The 12,952-nt window shown below is 63.0% G+C and overlaps 1 protein-coding gene across 4 annotated transcripts in view; it reads left to right on the forward strand.

Annotated features, from left to right (window-relative positions):
• COL5A1 (collagen type V alpha 1 chain) overlaps nt 1-12,952 on the forward strand; it is a 143,373-nt gene that overhangs the window by 94,200 nt on the left and 36,221 nt on the right. For all 4 annotated transcript variants that reach the window (XR_004319580.1, XR_004319579.1, XM_032478890.1 and 1 more), the window contains exons 29-36: nt 827-880; nt 2,886-2,993; nt 3,642-3,695; nt 5,719-5,772; nt 10,886-10,930; nt 11,062-11,115; nt 12,133-12,177; nt 12,652-12,705. Coding sequence is in view for 2 of the 4 variants with exons in the window: in XM_032478890.1 (XP_032334781.1) it covers nt 827-880; nt 2,886-2,993; nt 3,642-3,695; nt 5,719-5,772; nt 10,886-10,930; nt 11,062-11,115; nt 12,133-12,177; nt 12,652-12,705 (468 nt within the window). In the remaining 2 variants the exon portion in view is untranslated. The remainder of the gene's footprint in view (nt 1-826; nt 881-2,885; nt 2,994-3,641; nt 3,696-5,718; nt 5,773-10,885; nt 10,931-11,061; nt 11,116-12,132; nt 12,178-12,651; nt 12,706-12,952) is intronic.

The following is a 12,952-nucleotide window of genomic DNA, read 5'->3' on the forward strand; positions in this document are numbered from 1 at the left end:
CGATGAGCTGTGGGCACTGAGCGCCATGGATGAGGACAAGGGACCTGGCGGCTGGCTGGGGAGGACCGAATTCACAGCGTCCCAGAAAGCTGCCCCGAGCTCCTGGCAGGTCCTGACGCTTCCGGCCCGGCTGGAAGAGGTCAGAGCACAGGGCCTGGAGGCTGAGAGGCTGGCACGAGCCAGGGCCCCTCCCCGGAGCCGAGCCGGCCAGTGCGAAGCCTCCGAGGGGGTCTTTCTCTGGTTTTCTGGCCGGGGAAGTCCAGCCTGGGGACACAAGTGACCGCAGGCCACTGACACTGTGAATCCCCAAATTCACAAAAAGCACAAACGTGTGCAGCTTCCCCACGGAACGTGGGACTGCGCGGCCCAGAGCCCCGGGCCGCCTGCTTGGCCCCGGCCCAGCCCGGCCAGCGGGCCGGCGGTGCCCGTCTCTTCACGCTGCGAGGCCACCACAGCAGGCTGGCTCCTCTCGGGGGCTCTTCCGTCCAGCTCCCCCTCCCCAAGCGTTCGCGCGTCATCCGTTACTGGGCGCGCGACGAGGCAAAGTTGCTCCGAGCAGCGGAGGCTGGAGGCCGGGTTCTCAGCCGCCTCCGCCCGGCCGGGCCGTGCAGAGCTTGCACTCAAGCCCGGCGAGTCCCGACGGCCAGGGCCGCGGCCCCTGCCTCCGCCGGAGCTGCAGCCGTCTGCGTCCGTCCACGCACGCCAGGGTCCACAGGAATGCGCCTCGCGAGGGCCCGGGACCCCGGGCGTGCAGAGCCCTCGGCCCAGGCCCAGCGTGTCAGGCTCTGGGTGGGGGAGCTGAGGTTCTCTCTTTGGTCCCATGTAGGGTGAAGACGGCTTTCCTGGCTTCAAAGGAGACATGGGCATCAAGGGTGACCGGGTGAGTGGGGGGGCGGGGCGGGGGGAGCTGGCTGGGGCGCGGGGCGGGGCCGGCGGGGCGGTGGGTGGGCCGGCGGGGGCGGGGCCGACGGGGGCTTGGGGACTGCGGCGTGGAAGGCCCTGCGCGGGGGCGGGGGCCACCGGGTAGCTTCCCAGAACAGAGGTGATGCCCCCTGGAGGTCCCTGGCCGCAGGTGGGCATGTTGTGAGCCGGGCGGCTGGCCTCTGGTGGTGTGCTCCTGCTAACAAAGTCAGCTGTGGTCACCTGGCCCCTCCTGCCCCGTCCTTCCCTGCATGGGTGGCTCAGTGGGAGCTTTCTTTTTTCCTGGCTGCTACCCTGGTTTGTGGAGAAATTCTTTTGGCTCACAGAGGATGACTGGTGCCTGGGAGAGATGAAAGGGCTGCAGAAATGACCCACCTCCCCAGGGAGCGTGGCAGCCTGCCCAAGGCCGCTAGCTGGTCACTGGCAGGGCCACCTGGGGGCCTGGGGTCCCTGCCCAGCCCTCGGAGCGTCTGGCCCCCAAGCATCCCTCAGCTCCTGTTTCAGACCCCGCGCAGCCCCGTGCTCTGGGACCTCCTGCTGGCTTATCTGAAGTCGCAACCACCGAGTTGCTGCTTTAGTGCACATTTCTCTCGGCTCCAGAGGAGCTGCTGGGCGCTGGCGCAGGGTGGGGTGGGCCCACGCAGCAGGCGCCCCGCAGGAAGCCGGTGGCGGTGTTTCCATATAAGTGGGGGGGGGTGACGCAGAACACTTGAGAAGCTGGTTGGCGGGCCAGCCGCCTGCCGCCGCGGCGCACTGGGGGTGGAGGCCAGGGAGATGGAAAGAGACTCCCGCACCGCCGGGGGTGCAGCTGTGGCGGCAGCTGCTCGCGCACCTGGACGGACGCTGGTGGCTGGAACCCGCTTGTCGCGCCGCTGCCCTGATTGTGCCCCCAGAGCAGGTCTGCGGGCGCCTTTTCGGGACATACCAGAAGCAGACACGTGGAGCTTTGTCCCACGCTGAAAAGGCAGAAGGGATCTGCGCCTCTAAATAAATAAAAGAGAGGGATCCGTGTCCCAGTTTTGTTGCTGCTAAAGGCAGCTTTTCTGGAACTTTCTCTGCGGTGAGGACGCCCACGTCTCGGGGGCCTCCTTCTGTTTGGCTGGTGAAAGCCCCTTTTATCCTTTCTTTCTGAGCACTCGATGCACACACTGGGGCCGTTTGAGGAGGGAGCCTTTTCGAAAGCCATCCCACAGTCGCTGGGGGGGCAAGTGTTCTCTGTCTCGACTTCCCCCGGAGGAGCTCCTGCCCCTCATTTCCCAAGTGCTCAGTGGAAGTGGGAAGGGCTCGTTTGTTGAACGAGAAAAGCGCCTCTTAGGGACAGAGCGCTCGACCCGCAGACAGGTCGGAGCGGAAGGTTAAGGGGCGCACGTTTCTGCTGGGGGGGTGGCACGGCTGTTCCGCAGCTGCTCCTGGAACCCAGTGACCAGAGGAGGGCTGTCAGTCGGCAGAGAGGGCAGGGGTGGGGCACGGCTGCCCCGCCCCGCCCCCAAGGCCTCCTCTCTGGGCCCGGCCTTCCCTCCTGTCACAGCGGAGGTTGACTGAGGCGGTGTTTAGGCCTTGTGAGTCTCCTGTGTGCCGTGATGCCCCGGCTGCGGCCCCACCAGGCCTCATGGTCAGCTCTGATCCCTGCTGGGGCCTCGGGGGAGGAAGGCGGTCCCCCAGAGCACGGCGGTTCTGCTCTCCCGGGAAGTGGCCGCTCAAAGCTGCGACCGCCACCAGTGACTTCAGCCAAGAGGAGCTCGGCTTGCAGAAGGCAGTCAGGAAGAGGAGAGTGTCACCTCGAGGGCGGCAGCCGCTCAGCAGAGCCCTGGTCTTGTCGGTGACACAGTGATGCTCTGTCTGCGTGGCAGGCTAGCAGCCCTGCGCACCCAGGCCTGGGGTCTGGCCCGACTCCCAGGTGGTGGGGGCAGTCCTGCGGGGTGGAGACTGGGGGGTCCCCCTCACCTTCTCTTTCTGACCTGCAGGGGGAGATTGGCCCACCTGGTCCCAGAGGGGAAGACGGCCCCGAAGGCCCCAAGGGCCGTGGAGGTCCGAACGGTGACCCGGGCCCTCTGGGGCCCCCCGGGGAGAAGGTACGTGACCCCAGAACCCAGCACTTCCCAGGGACGGGCATCCAGACAGTGACCCCGTCAGGCTGATCCCCAGGTGGGGACTGGTGTGAGTCCTGACAGCGATTCCCGTCCCGTTGGTCCTCCGGGCACTCTCGGCACCAAGTCCACTCCTGGAAGAGTCTCCTCCTCCTCCCCCGCTGCTCACAAAGCTAGGGGCCGAGCCCGGCGGCCACGGGCGCCGTCCTCCCACCAGCAGCAGCTCTCGCACCTGTAGAAGGCTGCCCCGCCCTCGTCCTGGTCCCCACCCCCACTCTCGGCACCCCTCAGCCCCACGCCGCGTGCGTGGTCGCAGTGGCCCAGGCCCCGCGCCGCCCTGAGGCTGGGGCCCTTTCACAGAAGGACTGAGCGATGCCTCGCGGATGAGCACTTCCTTTTCATTTGGGCATTTGCTTCCCCCACTGTCGCTCCAGCAGCAATGTCCGTCCGCGTTCTTCTCAGAGCCTTTGCTTCAGACCAGGCAAGGATTTTCGGGAGATGCCCTCCCGGAAGGACAGGCGGGGGTCCCTCGGAAACTGCACCCTCCTCCGGTGCCCCCGGCACACGCTGGCGGCCTCTCTGCTCTGAGAAGTACCGCGCTGGCCGGGTGACACGCCTCCTCTGTTTCCCCAGGGAAAACTCGGCGTCCCAGGGTTACCGGGTTACCCAGGAAGACAAGGGCCGAAGGTAAGGTCCCAGCGTGTTGGGTTTGACCAGCGACCCCTCCCCACCCCTCGCGCTGTCACCCATTCACCGTCCCTAGGCTGGCTGCTGTGACAAAACGGGTGTCACAGTTGCTGCCCCGCGCACAGCCATCTGCGCTAACGTGGCCGAGTCGGCAGGAGGCACCTGGACAACTGGTCACGCCTTTCAGGGAAGGGGGCCAGGCCCGCTGAGCCATGGGGTGCGCATCTCAGGGTCCCCCCAGCCTCTGGCCCTGGGCGGGGGGCTTCATGCACTGGTTTCTCCACACCCAGAGCCCCTGGACCTCTTTGCAGCTCCGATTCACTCTGGAGGTTTGAAGGTTACTTGCTCATAACTGAGTATAAAAGAAAGACGAGGCCTCTCTTACAAGAAACCGCGTTCTGCTTTAAGTGGAACAGCTCCTTAAGGCTTCGCGAATCATTTAAATCATCGTTTTTTTTAATCCCACCTTTTATTATTCATGGTTCTTCCTTGAAGAATAACCAGCCGCCTGCACTGGAAACATAATTCACAGCAGCAGAGAGCTTCTGTCTGTCTCGGGTTGTGCAGTGCACCCTGCCGGCCTCCGGCCTCTGGCCTCCGGGCTCCCGGCCATGAGCGGAGGCCGGGGCCTGTGCACTGGGCGGCCCCGCTCGGCGCGTCATGCTCCCACCCGTCCCTCCTGGGGGTGCGGAGGCCCACACTCAGTGGGTGAGCCCACAGCCCGCACACAGGGGAGACAATTTGCTGTGAAGCAGGAGTTTTGCTTCGATTCTGACCGCGGTATGCTGAGCGTGGCTGCGACGTGGCCCTGGCCACACCGCTGTCCACTGTATTTGGATGAAGAGAGGCTGACAGATGCGTTCTCTTGTGACTCACGTGTCCCTTTGGGAGGGGGAGGAGAAGTTTGAGAGAGAGGGAGGGAACATAGGTCAGGTTCAGGCGGCTTCTTGGAAGGACGAGGGCAGTGCTGTGAGGCTGCCTGGGGCAGTCTGGGAGGTCCTTGGGGGGGGGGGCCGGAGGCAGCAGGCCCGCACGGGGAGTGCCGGGCGCCTGAGCTGAGCGCCCAGGTGTTCCCGATATGAAGTTGCGGTCTCCTGTTTGGATCGACAGGATGGCCAAACTCAGCCCCCACAAGAAGTTCAAGGTTGGGATATTGGTAAAGTTTTCGTGGCCTAAACTCACGTTGAGGTCAGGATTTTAAGTAGCTCAGACCAGAGGCCTGAAGGCAGTAAGCTCCTCCGGGGGCAGGTGACACGCTCCAGACAGTGTCCCGGGGCGCTCACGTAGGACGCGTTTGGATATTCGCCCCGCCAGAGCCCTCAGGGCGTCTCGGCCCGTGCGCGCCTTGCAGAGCCCTGGAGTCAGCGAGGGGGGTGGCGCCACGCTCAGCGCGCCCGTCTGCGCTCACTGCCGGCTCTGTGAGCGCTGTGCTTTATTTAGAGGCGTTCTGGGGCGGCAATGAAACATGCAAGAAGGCGCAGAAAACAAAGGTCATAAATGTGAGATTCACACGTCATCTCGGTCAATCTCAGTAGCACACGTTACATTTTCTTCCAAAACACAGTGTTCTGTTCTGCAGACACGAGTGTGTGAGGTGGGGTGAGAGGGAGAACGGGAAGCAAGGTGGAGGTCCGGTTCTGGTGCTCAGACTCGGAGCCTGTGAGACGCTTGGGGAACACTTACTGAGTAGATGGGTGGGTGGCTGGGTGGCTGGATGGATGTGATGGGCAGGTAGATGGATGTTTGGATGGATGGGCATATAGGTGGGTGGATGAAGGTGAGTGATGGGTGGATGGGTGGGCAGATGGTGGGTGGTAGGTGGATGGGTGGGTGGACGGTGGGTGGAGGATGGATGGGTGCATGAAGGAGAGTGATGGATGCGTGGGTGGGTGGTGGGTGGTGGGTAGGGTTTGTGTCCGAGGCTGTGAACTCTTAACAGCCTCCCCCTCCGACTGGCACAGGCATTGCAGCCCACCCTCCCAGTCAGGCCCTCATGCATCTTCCGTAATTAACTCTTTTCCAGGGTTCCATCGGCTTTCCTGGATTTCCTGGCGCTAACGGAGAGAAGGGCGGCAGGGTAAGGACAGCCTGGGCTCCTCTCGGCGGCGTCTTCTGCCGCCTTGGTATTTAGCGGGTCTCTTGCCAATACAGCATGTTTATTTCTCACCCACTTTGCTGCCAAAACTGCTTCCGGAGAGGCTGACCTTAAGCCTTTAGCACCGAGCGCTGGTCACTCTGGGCGCACTGAGCTGGGGGGCAGAAGCCAGAGAGGACGCAGGGCTTTCTCATACCCACCACGAGCCCAGCGGCTCCTCCAGGTCGTTCGCGAGTCCCCGACTCTCCTCTTTCTGCCCAAGTGACTTTTTCCCCAGGCGGGTTTTAAAAGGAAGGAGAAAAAGGAGTTTCACCCTGCGTCTCATGGACCAAATTCAAGACATATCTCTCATCCGAACTCAAGACGCTCCCCTCCCTCGCTGTCCCCAAGCTGCCGTCGTCCTGGGACACCTGCTAGGTGCACACGCTTTGCCTCCAACCGATGTTGTCTTCGTGAATAAAGCTGATCTGAGGACCAGGCTGGGGGACCCGTGCCCCCCACCCCTTCTGAGTCCCTGCCAGCCCAGGCCTTCCCGCGGGAGCCTCGCTGGACGCTGCTGAGGGAAATCACGGGAGGCTGTCTGAGCGCTGCCACTTGGTAAACAGGATGGAAAGGGTCACCTTGGGCCTCTGGGCTCTGAGCCGACCTCGTCCACCGGCGTGTCTGCAGTGGGACCCTGGACCTCGGGAGAACTGTAGCTTCTGCACGTGCCTGGTCCGTTCCCCTCGGCCCCGAGCTGGCTGTCCCGGCATGGACGGATGGGCTGCACCTCCTCAGGGCGCCCACTCCAAAATGATGTTACCACAGCTAAGCCGAGACAGCGCGGTGTCTTGAAAACAGGAAGACTCCAGGCCATCCAGAAATCTCCGTAAACAAGCGTGCCTGCCAGAGTCCGACGAGAGAAGAGTGGGGACTTTTCTGAGTGCAGGTCGCCTGCGTGAACGCAGGGAGACCAGCGTGTGTGTACCTGTGTCTGGACGTGTCTGCATGTGAATACTCAGCCTGTGTCGTCGTCTGTGTCATGCCTGTGTCAGTACTGGTGTCCTTCTCCGTCTCTCTGTCCTCTGCCACCCACCTGTCTGTCTGCTGTCTCTGTATCTGTACCTGTCCCCGTGTCTGCCTGTCCGTCTGACCTGCCATCTACCTGTCTGTCTGTCTGGTTCCTCCTTGCAGGGACAGCCTGACTGGTGCTTGGGGAAAGGCTACCACTCGTGAGAAGCGGTCCAGGGTCTGGTACACGTGGAAATGGAGGGAAACAGGGCGGACACCCCTGTGCTGGTGGGGAGCCCAGGGCCTTCCACACCACGTTGCCGTGGTCGTGATGGTCAACGGGGTCGTGGGACACAGCCACAGCCCCTTTCCCCTGAGGAGCTGGCCCAGGACAGAGGCCATTGGGGTCTTGTGGAGCAGCAGAGGCCCGGCTGTGGCCTGGGGGGCCAGCACCCTGGTCCCAGGCTCTGCTCCCCTCTCCTGCCCTCCTGCGTCTCAGCCTCCCTGCCCCCGAGCTGAGCAGGTTGGACAGATGCCTGAGTGCCCTGCCCCCCACAGGCCACTGCTCCAGCGTCAGCGCTGTGGGTCACCAGGGGCACTGCTAAGAATGGATGGCTGGAAAGCAGGAGGGCCTGGAACCTGGAGGCTCGCCCCTGCCCTGCAGTTCCCAGGGACGTTGGTCCTAGGGACGTGGTTAAGTCTGGACACACCCAGGAAACTTCTGCTTTGGGATTTGCAGAGATTTTTGAGCTGCACGTGGCCGTGTCATGGATGCAGTGGCCACGACAGTGGGTATGGCCGCTGGCATTTAGCGGGAAGAGAGATGGCAAAACTCGCCAACTCTCGGAGAAGGGAGTGGTGGGCAGTGGCCCATGTGACCACAGTGCTGTCCACTCCTTGTGGGAGAAACGCCTGGGGCACCTTGCAGGTGCTGGGGGCACAGAAGCCGGCGGAGGACAGGGAACCCAGGGAGCAGTGGCTGTGTCTGGTCCCCGGGGAGTGTCCGAGGTCACCCCGCTCACAGCGAGCAAGTTAGAGCTGCAGCTTTACGTGCATGTGCTGACGGACAAGACCCCAGGCTGAGACCCTGACCACCTGTTACTTGGCTGAGGGCTCCCCACATCCCTGCACCCAGCAGAGGACCCCGGAGTTGAAGCTCAGCCCTTACGGCACGTCTGCCCACCCTCCCCTCCCGAGAGGCAGGCACCTTTATTCTGGAACTCTCCCCACGGAGGGAAGGAGGAGGTCAGCTCAGCCTTCCTGTCCTGGACTCCAGATCCCCCCTGAGTTCTCTGCAGACGCCTCCCCTCCAGGCTGTCTGCTCAGAAGCCGCTCGCGTCTGGGCTCAGAGGCCCGAGTGGGCGAGGACACTGAGGAATCGAGGGGCTGTGTCCTGGGACGGTGACCCCGCAGTCCTGCCTGCCCGGTGGTTTTGAACTTCGCGGTCGACACAGGCCCCGCTCTCGCATCCTTGGCAAACCAACTTGTAGGCTCATTCATGTCACTGTCTTTCTGTTCATTCAAACACGTTTATCGCACACCTGCCCTGCGCCCGCTCCGGAGGCTCTGCGAGCCCTGGGGACATGCAGGGGAAGCCCAGCCCTGCCTCAGGGCTACCTTGCAGGCACAGAGGTGGGAGGGCGGACACGGCAGTAAGTGAAGCCGTGTTGAGGTGGGCGGCGGTGTGGGCAGGACGGGCAGAGAGGGGTTCAGGGAAGGCTGGCTTTAGGAAAGGGTCAGGGCCGGCCTGGAGGAGGAGGCCTGGGAGGGGCAGGGGTGGAGGGCGGCACCCCGGTGTGGAGGTGGAGGTGGTGGAGGGGCCGCGTCCCCCGGATTCACAGCATCCCTGGGGAGCACCTGACCAAAGGTGCCGGCCGTGTTTGAAGCCTCAGCCCTGAGAATGCCGAATGGGAACTGCTGCTGTTTGGACGGGGACGTGGGAACGGCGAGGCAGGTGGTGAGACGAGACACAGGAGTTCTGGGCCCCGGGGCTCAGGGGCTGACCACTGAGGGGCCCAGAGCATGGAGGTCAGACTCCAGCCTCCCGGGCCTGGGGGCCCCGCGTCCCCGTCTTCAGGGGACTCCTGGACAAAGGCTGGAGGCGAAGAACAGAAGCGAAGTCCAGTCAAGACCAGCCGGGCCCCCCGCCCAGTTCCCCTGGGAGCCCCTCGCCCCCGCTGACGCCATCAGGGAAGCCAGTCGCCTCTGCTTTGTGATCTGCCCGGCACGGCTGCTCTCCTGCCACAGCGCTCAGAGGAGCCCCCCAGGGGTGCGCTGGCATGGCCTTCCCCACCTCCCCTTGGCTTTGGGCTTCAGAGGGACTGGGGTCGTTTGGAGAGAGCACACTCACTTCTACAGCAAGTGCTCCTAAAGCCCGCGTGATGCCCCGTCCCTGGGGACCCTGCCGCCCGGAGAGGGCGCCCCGTGGCAGCACTCACAGCGGAGGAGGAAGGACGGGAGCACCTCACTGGAGCCGGAGCCGGAGCCGAACCTGGCAGTCAGGGGAGGCCTCCTGGGGGCGGTCACAGTCCTGTCATGTGTGCAAAGTGATGCTCCGTCACTGTCACTGGCCTGCACCATGGGCCGAGGTGGGGTCCCGGCCAGCTCTGCCCTGGAAGAGCCAGCCCCGTAGAAACACCGCTGGCAACCGGAGGCCCCTCCCGCCGGCACTGGGCCCCTCCGCCCGTGAGCGAGGCCAGCGCTGAGGCGGCCGCCCCCCCCCCCCCCCGCCGAGGGGCTGCGAGGACAGGCGCACACAGGGGACTCGCTGAGCAGGCTGTGGAGGGGCGTCTTCTGCTCAACAGCGTCAAGCACCACGACGTGAAACGCTGATGGTTTACCAGGAACGGGACCACAAGGCGCCCCCTGGGGGCCAGACGGAGTCAGGGGCCGAGGCGCTCGTTCGCTCCCGGCGGCGCCGGGGCACAGCTAGTTGAGGTCGGAGCCAAGAGAGCTCTGGCTGCGGGAGCAGAGCCGCGACCCCGGTTGTGGCGTGTGACGGGGGCTGGGCGTGAGGCAGCGGGCCAGCTGGGCCCGTCCGCAAGCACCGGCAGCTCACCCGGGTGGCCTGGTGTCTGCACTGCTGAAAGCTTGTCATCTGAAGAAAGCAGATGTTTCATTAATTTTTGTATGCAAATATTTATTTGAAGCCAAAAGATATTGCCACATAATTAAGGCAGGGAGACTGGAGTGCATTGTTAATGTGAGTGCAGCATAATTACCTCGTCATCATAAACGGTTTTATTAAATCCGTTTCGAAATGCAAGACTCTTGAAAGCAGCTTTGATTCTGGCGGCCAGTGAATGAAAGATGGTGAGAGGAAATGTGTCAGGTGGCCTCTGGCAACCACAGATCCATCTCGGGCTTTATCGTTAGAAACCAGAAGAAAAAAAAAAATTCCGGGAGATGAGTTGAGACGCGGTGGAGATGGAGCGGCCGTGCTCCATCCGCGACTCCCGTCCTGTGTGCTGCAGGTGAACTGCGTTTACCAGCTATTATATCTTTGCTTTGGAAAAAAAAATGCAGCGCATTTGTTTTCCATGGTTTGGAAAATGCAAAACAACAACAGGAAAGAAAGAGTCTAAATTCTATTAGAAGGGAAGCAAATGAGTCTGGGACGTATGATTTATGTATTAAATTGCACGTTTGCTTGTCTGCGGGGCCCTGTTGAAAATTTAATGGCTAATATCCGTAACTGTAGCAGAAGTAAATTATGCATGAAGGGGCTGCTTTTCTTCTCTTTTCTGGCAGTAATGGTTCCCTCCACCCCCCCACCCCCCGCTGAGAGCGTGGGGAGAGAGGCGAAGATGGGGGGAGGGCGGGGTGCTTTTAGGAAAGGAAACCAGATAAGGGTATGAACATCTATCAGGCAGCAGGGAGAAAACTGGATTTCTACAGGCCTTGCCCAGAAACAGAGCTGTGTGGGTTGGGTGTGCAGTGAGTGCCTTCACCCTGAAAAAGTCTCCCGTGAAAACGAAGATAAGAAGGGTGGCGCTTCCTGGCTCTGACTTCCAGCTGTCTCTGTCGCCCGGGAGAGGGGCCGCCACCCAGTCAGTGACAGGTGTGTCTGGCGTGGCTGACCAACACCCTCCTTCTCTGATTCCAGGGCACACCTGGGAAGCCGGGACCACGGGGACAGCGAGGCCCAACGGTAACCCTGGGCTTGAGGACCACCTTCCGGGATGGAGCGCGTCCCGGGGGCGGTGTCGGGTGGGATGGGGGCAGGAGGCGTCCAGGACTCTGAGGATCTGTGCTGACCTGTCTTCTCCCCGACTTGTGCAGGGCCCACGAGGGGAAAGAGGCCCCCGCGGCATCACCGGGAAGCCTGGCCCCAAGGTGCGTGCTCGGGGTCCCCTCGGAACCAGCGTGAACCAACCACACCCGGCGCCTGCGGGTGTCCTAGGCCTTTTTCACTAGAACAAAAAAGAAATAGACATTGTCTTGGGGGAATTGGAGAGGGAGCTGGTCGCCTCCAACAGCCCCTGGAAGAGTTAGGTCAGGTTGCATCGGGACCGTGGCCTCACCGCCAGGCAGGGGCTGCACGGGGCCACCCGCGGTGGAACGCCAGGGCCGGAGCCTGTGGCTGGAGGAGGCCGGGCCCTGCCGGGCTTCTCATGGGGAGGCCTTACTGCTTTCCCTGAAAAGGGGTTCAGAAGCTGCCGAGACATCTTTGCCAGAAATCCAAAGAAAGTTCTTTCTGCCCTTCTGAGAGCCTGGGCCTGCCTCCCACACCCCCCCCACCTCCCAGGGGACACCAACTCACCCGGTTGTCAGGAAGGGGACCTCGGCCAGGCGGGCACGTCCTAGCCTGGCCCGGCCTCTCCTGTCCCGGACGTGATTCCAAAGTGCGTTCCGGCTGGAAGGTGGGCCCGCTAGCTGGCTGGCCAAGGTGCCGAGCCCACAGGCCTACCGCCCCGGGGCTCAGCACACCCTTCCGTGGTTCGCTCTGGGGCGCATTCACGCTCCCGAGGGGGACGTCGCGCTCGGCTGTGAGCTCACAGCTGTTGTCCCGTGTCAGGGGGGCCTGGGCTGGGGGCCGGGGTCCCGTCTTCTCAGGAGTCTTGGTTGCAGCTCCTGGTTGGAGCACGGCCTTTGCGCCACAGCAGGACCATGTTCTCCTGGAAATGTCACAGCCCTGGTGACACCAGCTCAGGCGAGGGGACAGGTGGCCTTTGGGACCACAGAGCAGCCTCCAACGCTCTGCTCTTCACTGAGAATCGGGTGGGGTGACCTGCAGGGGCGCCCACACGCCAGATGTGACCCCGAGGTTCCGGTGACGGCACAGGCCAGAGTCTGCTCGCCAAAAGCAGTGATAACAAAAGTAACAACGTAAGCTTCGCTTGCTCTTCGCAGGGCAACTCTGGAGGTGACGGCCCGGCCGGCCCTCCGGGCGAACGGGTAAGCACGGAGCCCGGCAGGTGTGGACGTCGCCGGGGGAGTGGCCTGCCTTAAACATGCCCTCAGTGCTGCTTCCGGGGGTGGGGGGCAGGGTTAGGAGGCGGCCTTTGACCCTGCTGGAGGAGGGGTTCCTAAAATCGAAGGGTGGGTCGGAGGTGGCCTTCCCTGGGAGCGAAGCCTTCTGCTGGCTGGAGACGTGGGCCCCGTCCGCGTGGCGCTGGGCTTGGGGTTTGGGGCGGTGGCTGCGATGTCAGGAAACTGGGCCCTGGGGTCTGTGCTGCCCCCGGGACCCCCTGATTGGACCTCCTTTCGCATCGGTGAGGGCAGGGGCTGGAAGAAATAGGGAAAATTCACGGGGAGCAGAAAGAAATTGTGTCCGTGCTCAGAGAGCCAGCAGGGGCCGGGGGGAGCTGCTGGGCCCCGCGTGCTGGGGAGGAGATGTCTGACCTCATACCGGCCATTCTCTGTCCCCAGGGACCCAACGGACCCCAAGGACCCACAGGGTTCCCTGGACCGAAGGGCCCCCCGGTGAGTAACGTGTCTTCCCTGGGGGGCTGGCTGGGATTTGCTGGAGACGCCGGTCCTTCCCCGGGGCCGCGGGCAGGTGGGTGGGGCACCGCCGAGACAGAGCTGCTCTGGGGGCGCAGCCCCCCTCCCGTCTAGACCGTCGTGCCTTCTAGTTGGTGCTGTGTTAGTGTCTTAGTGCTCTTATAACAGAGGGCCACAAATCTGGCCTCCTGAGACCACAGAAGCGTGTCCTCTCATGGTCTGGAGG

Source organism: Camelus ferus, chromosome 4 (genome assembly GCF_009834535.1).
Source record: "Camelus ferus isolate YT-003-E chromosome 4, BCGSAC_Cfer_1.0, whole genome shotgun sequence".
Taxonomy (NCBI): domain Eukaryota; kingdom Metazoa; phylum Chordata; class Mammalia; order Artiodactyla; family Camelidae; genus Camelus; species Camelus ferus.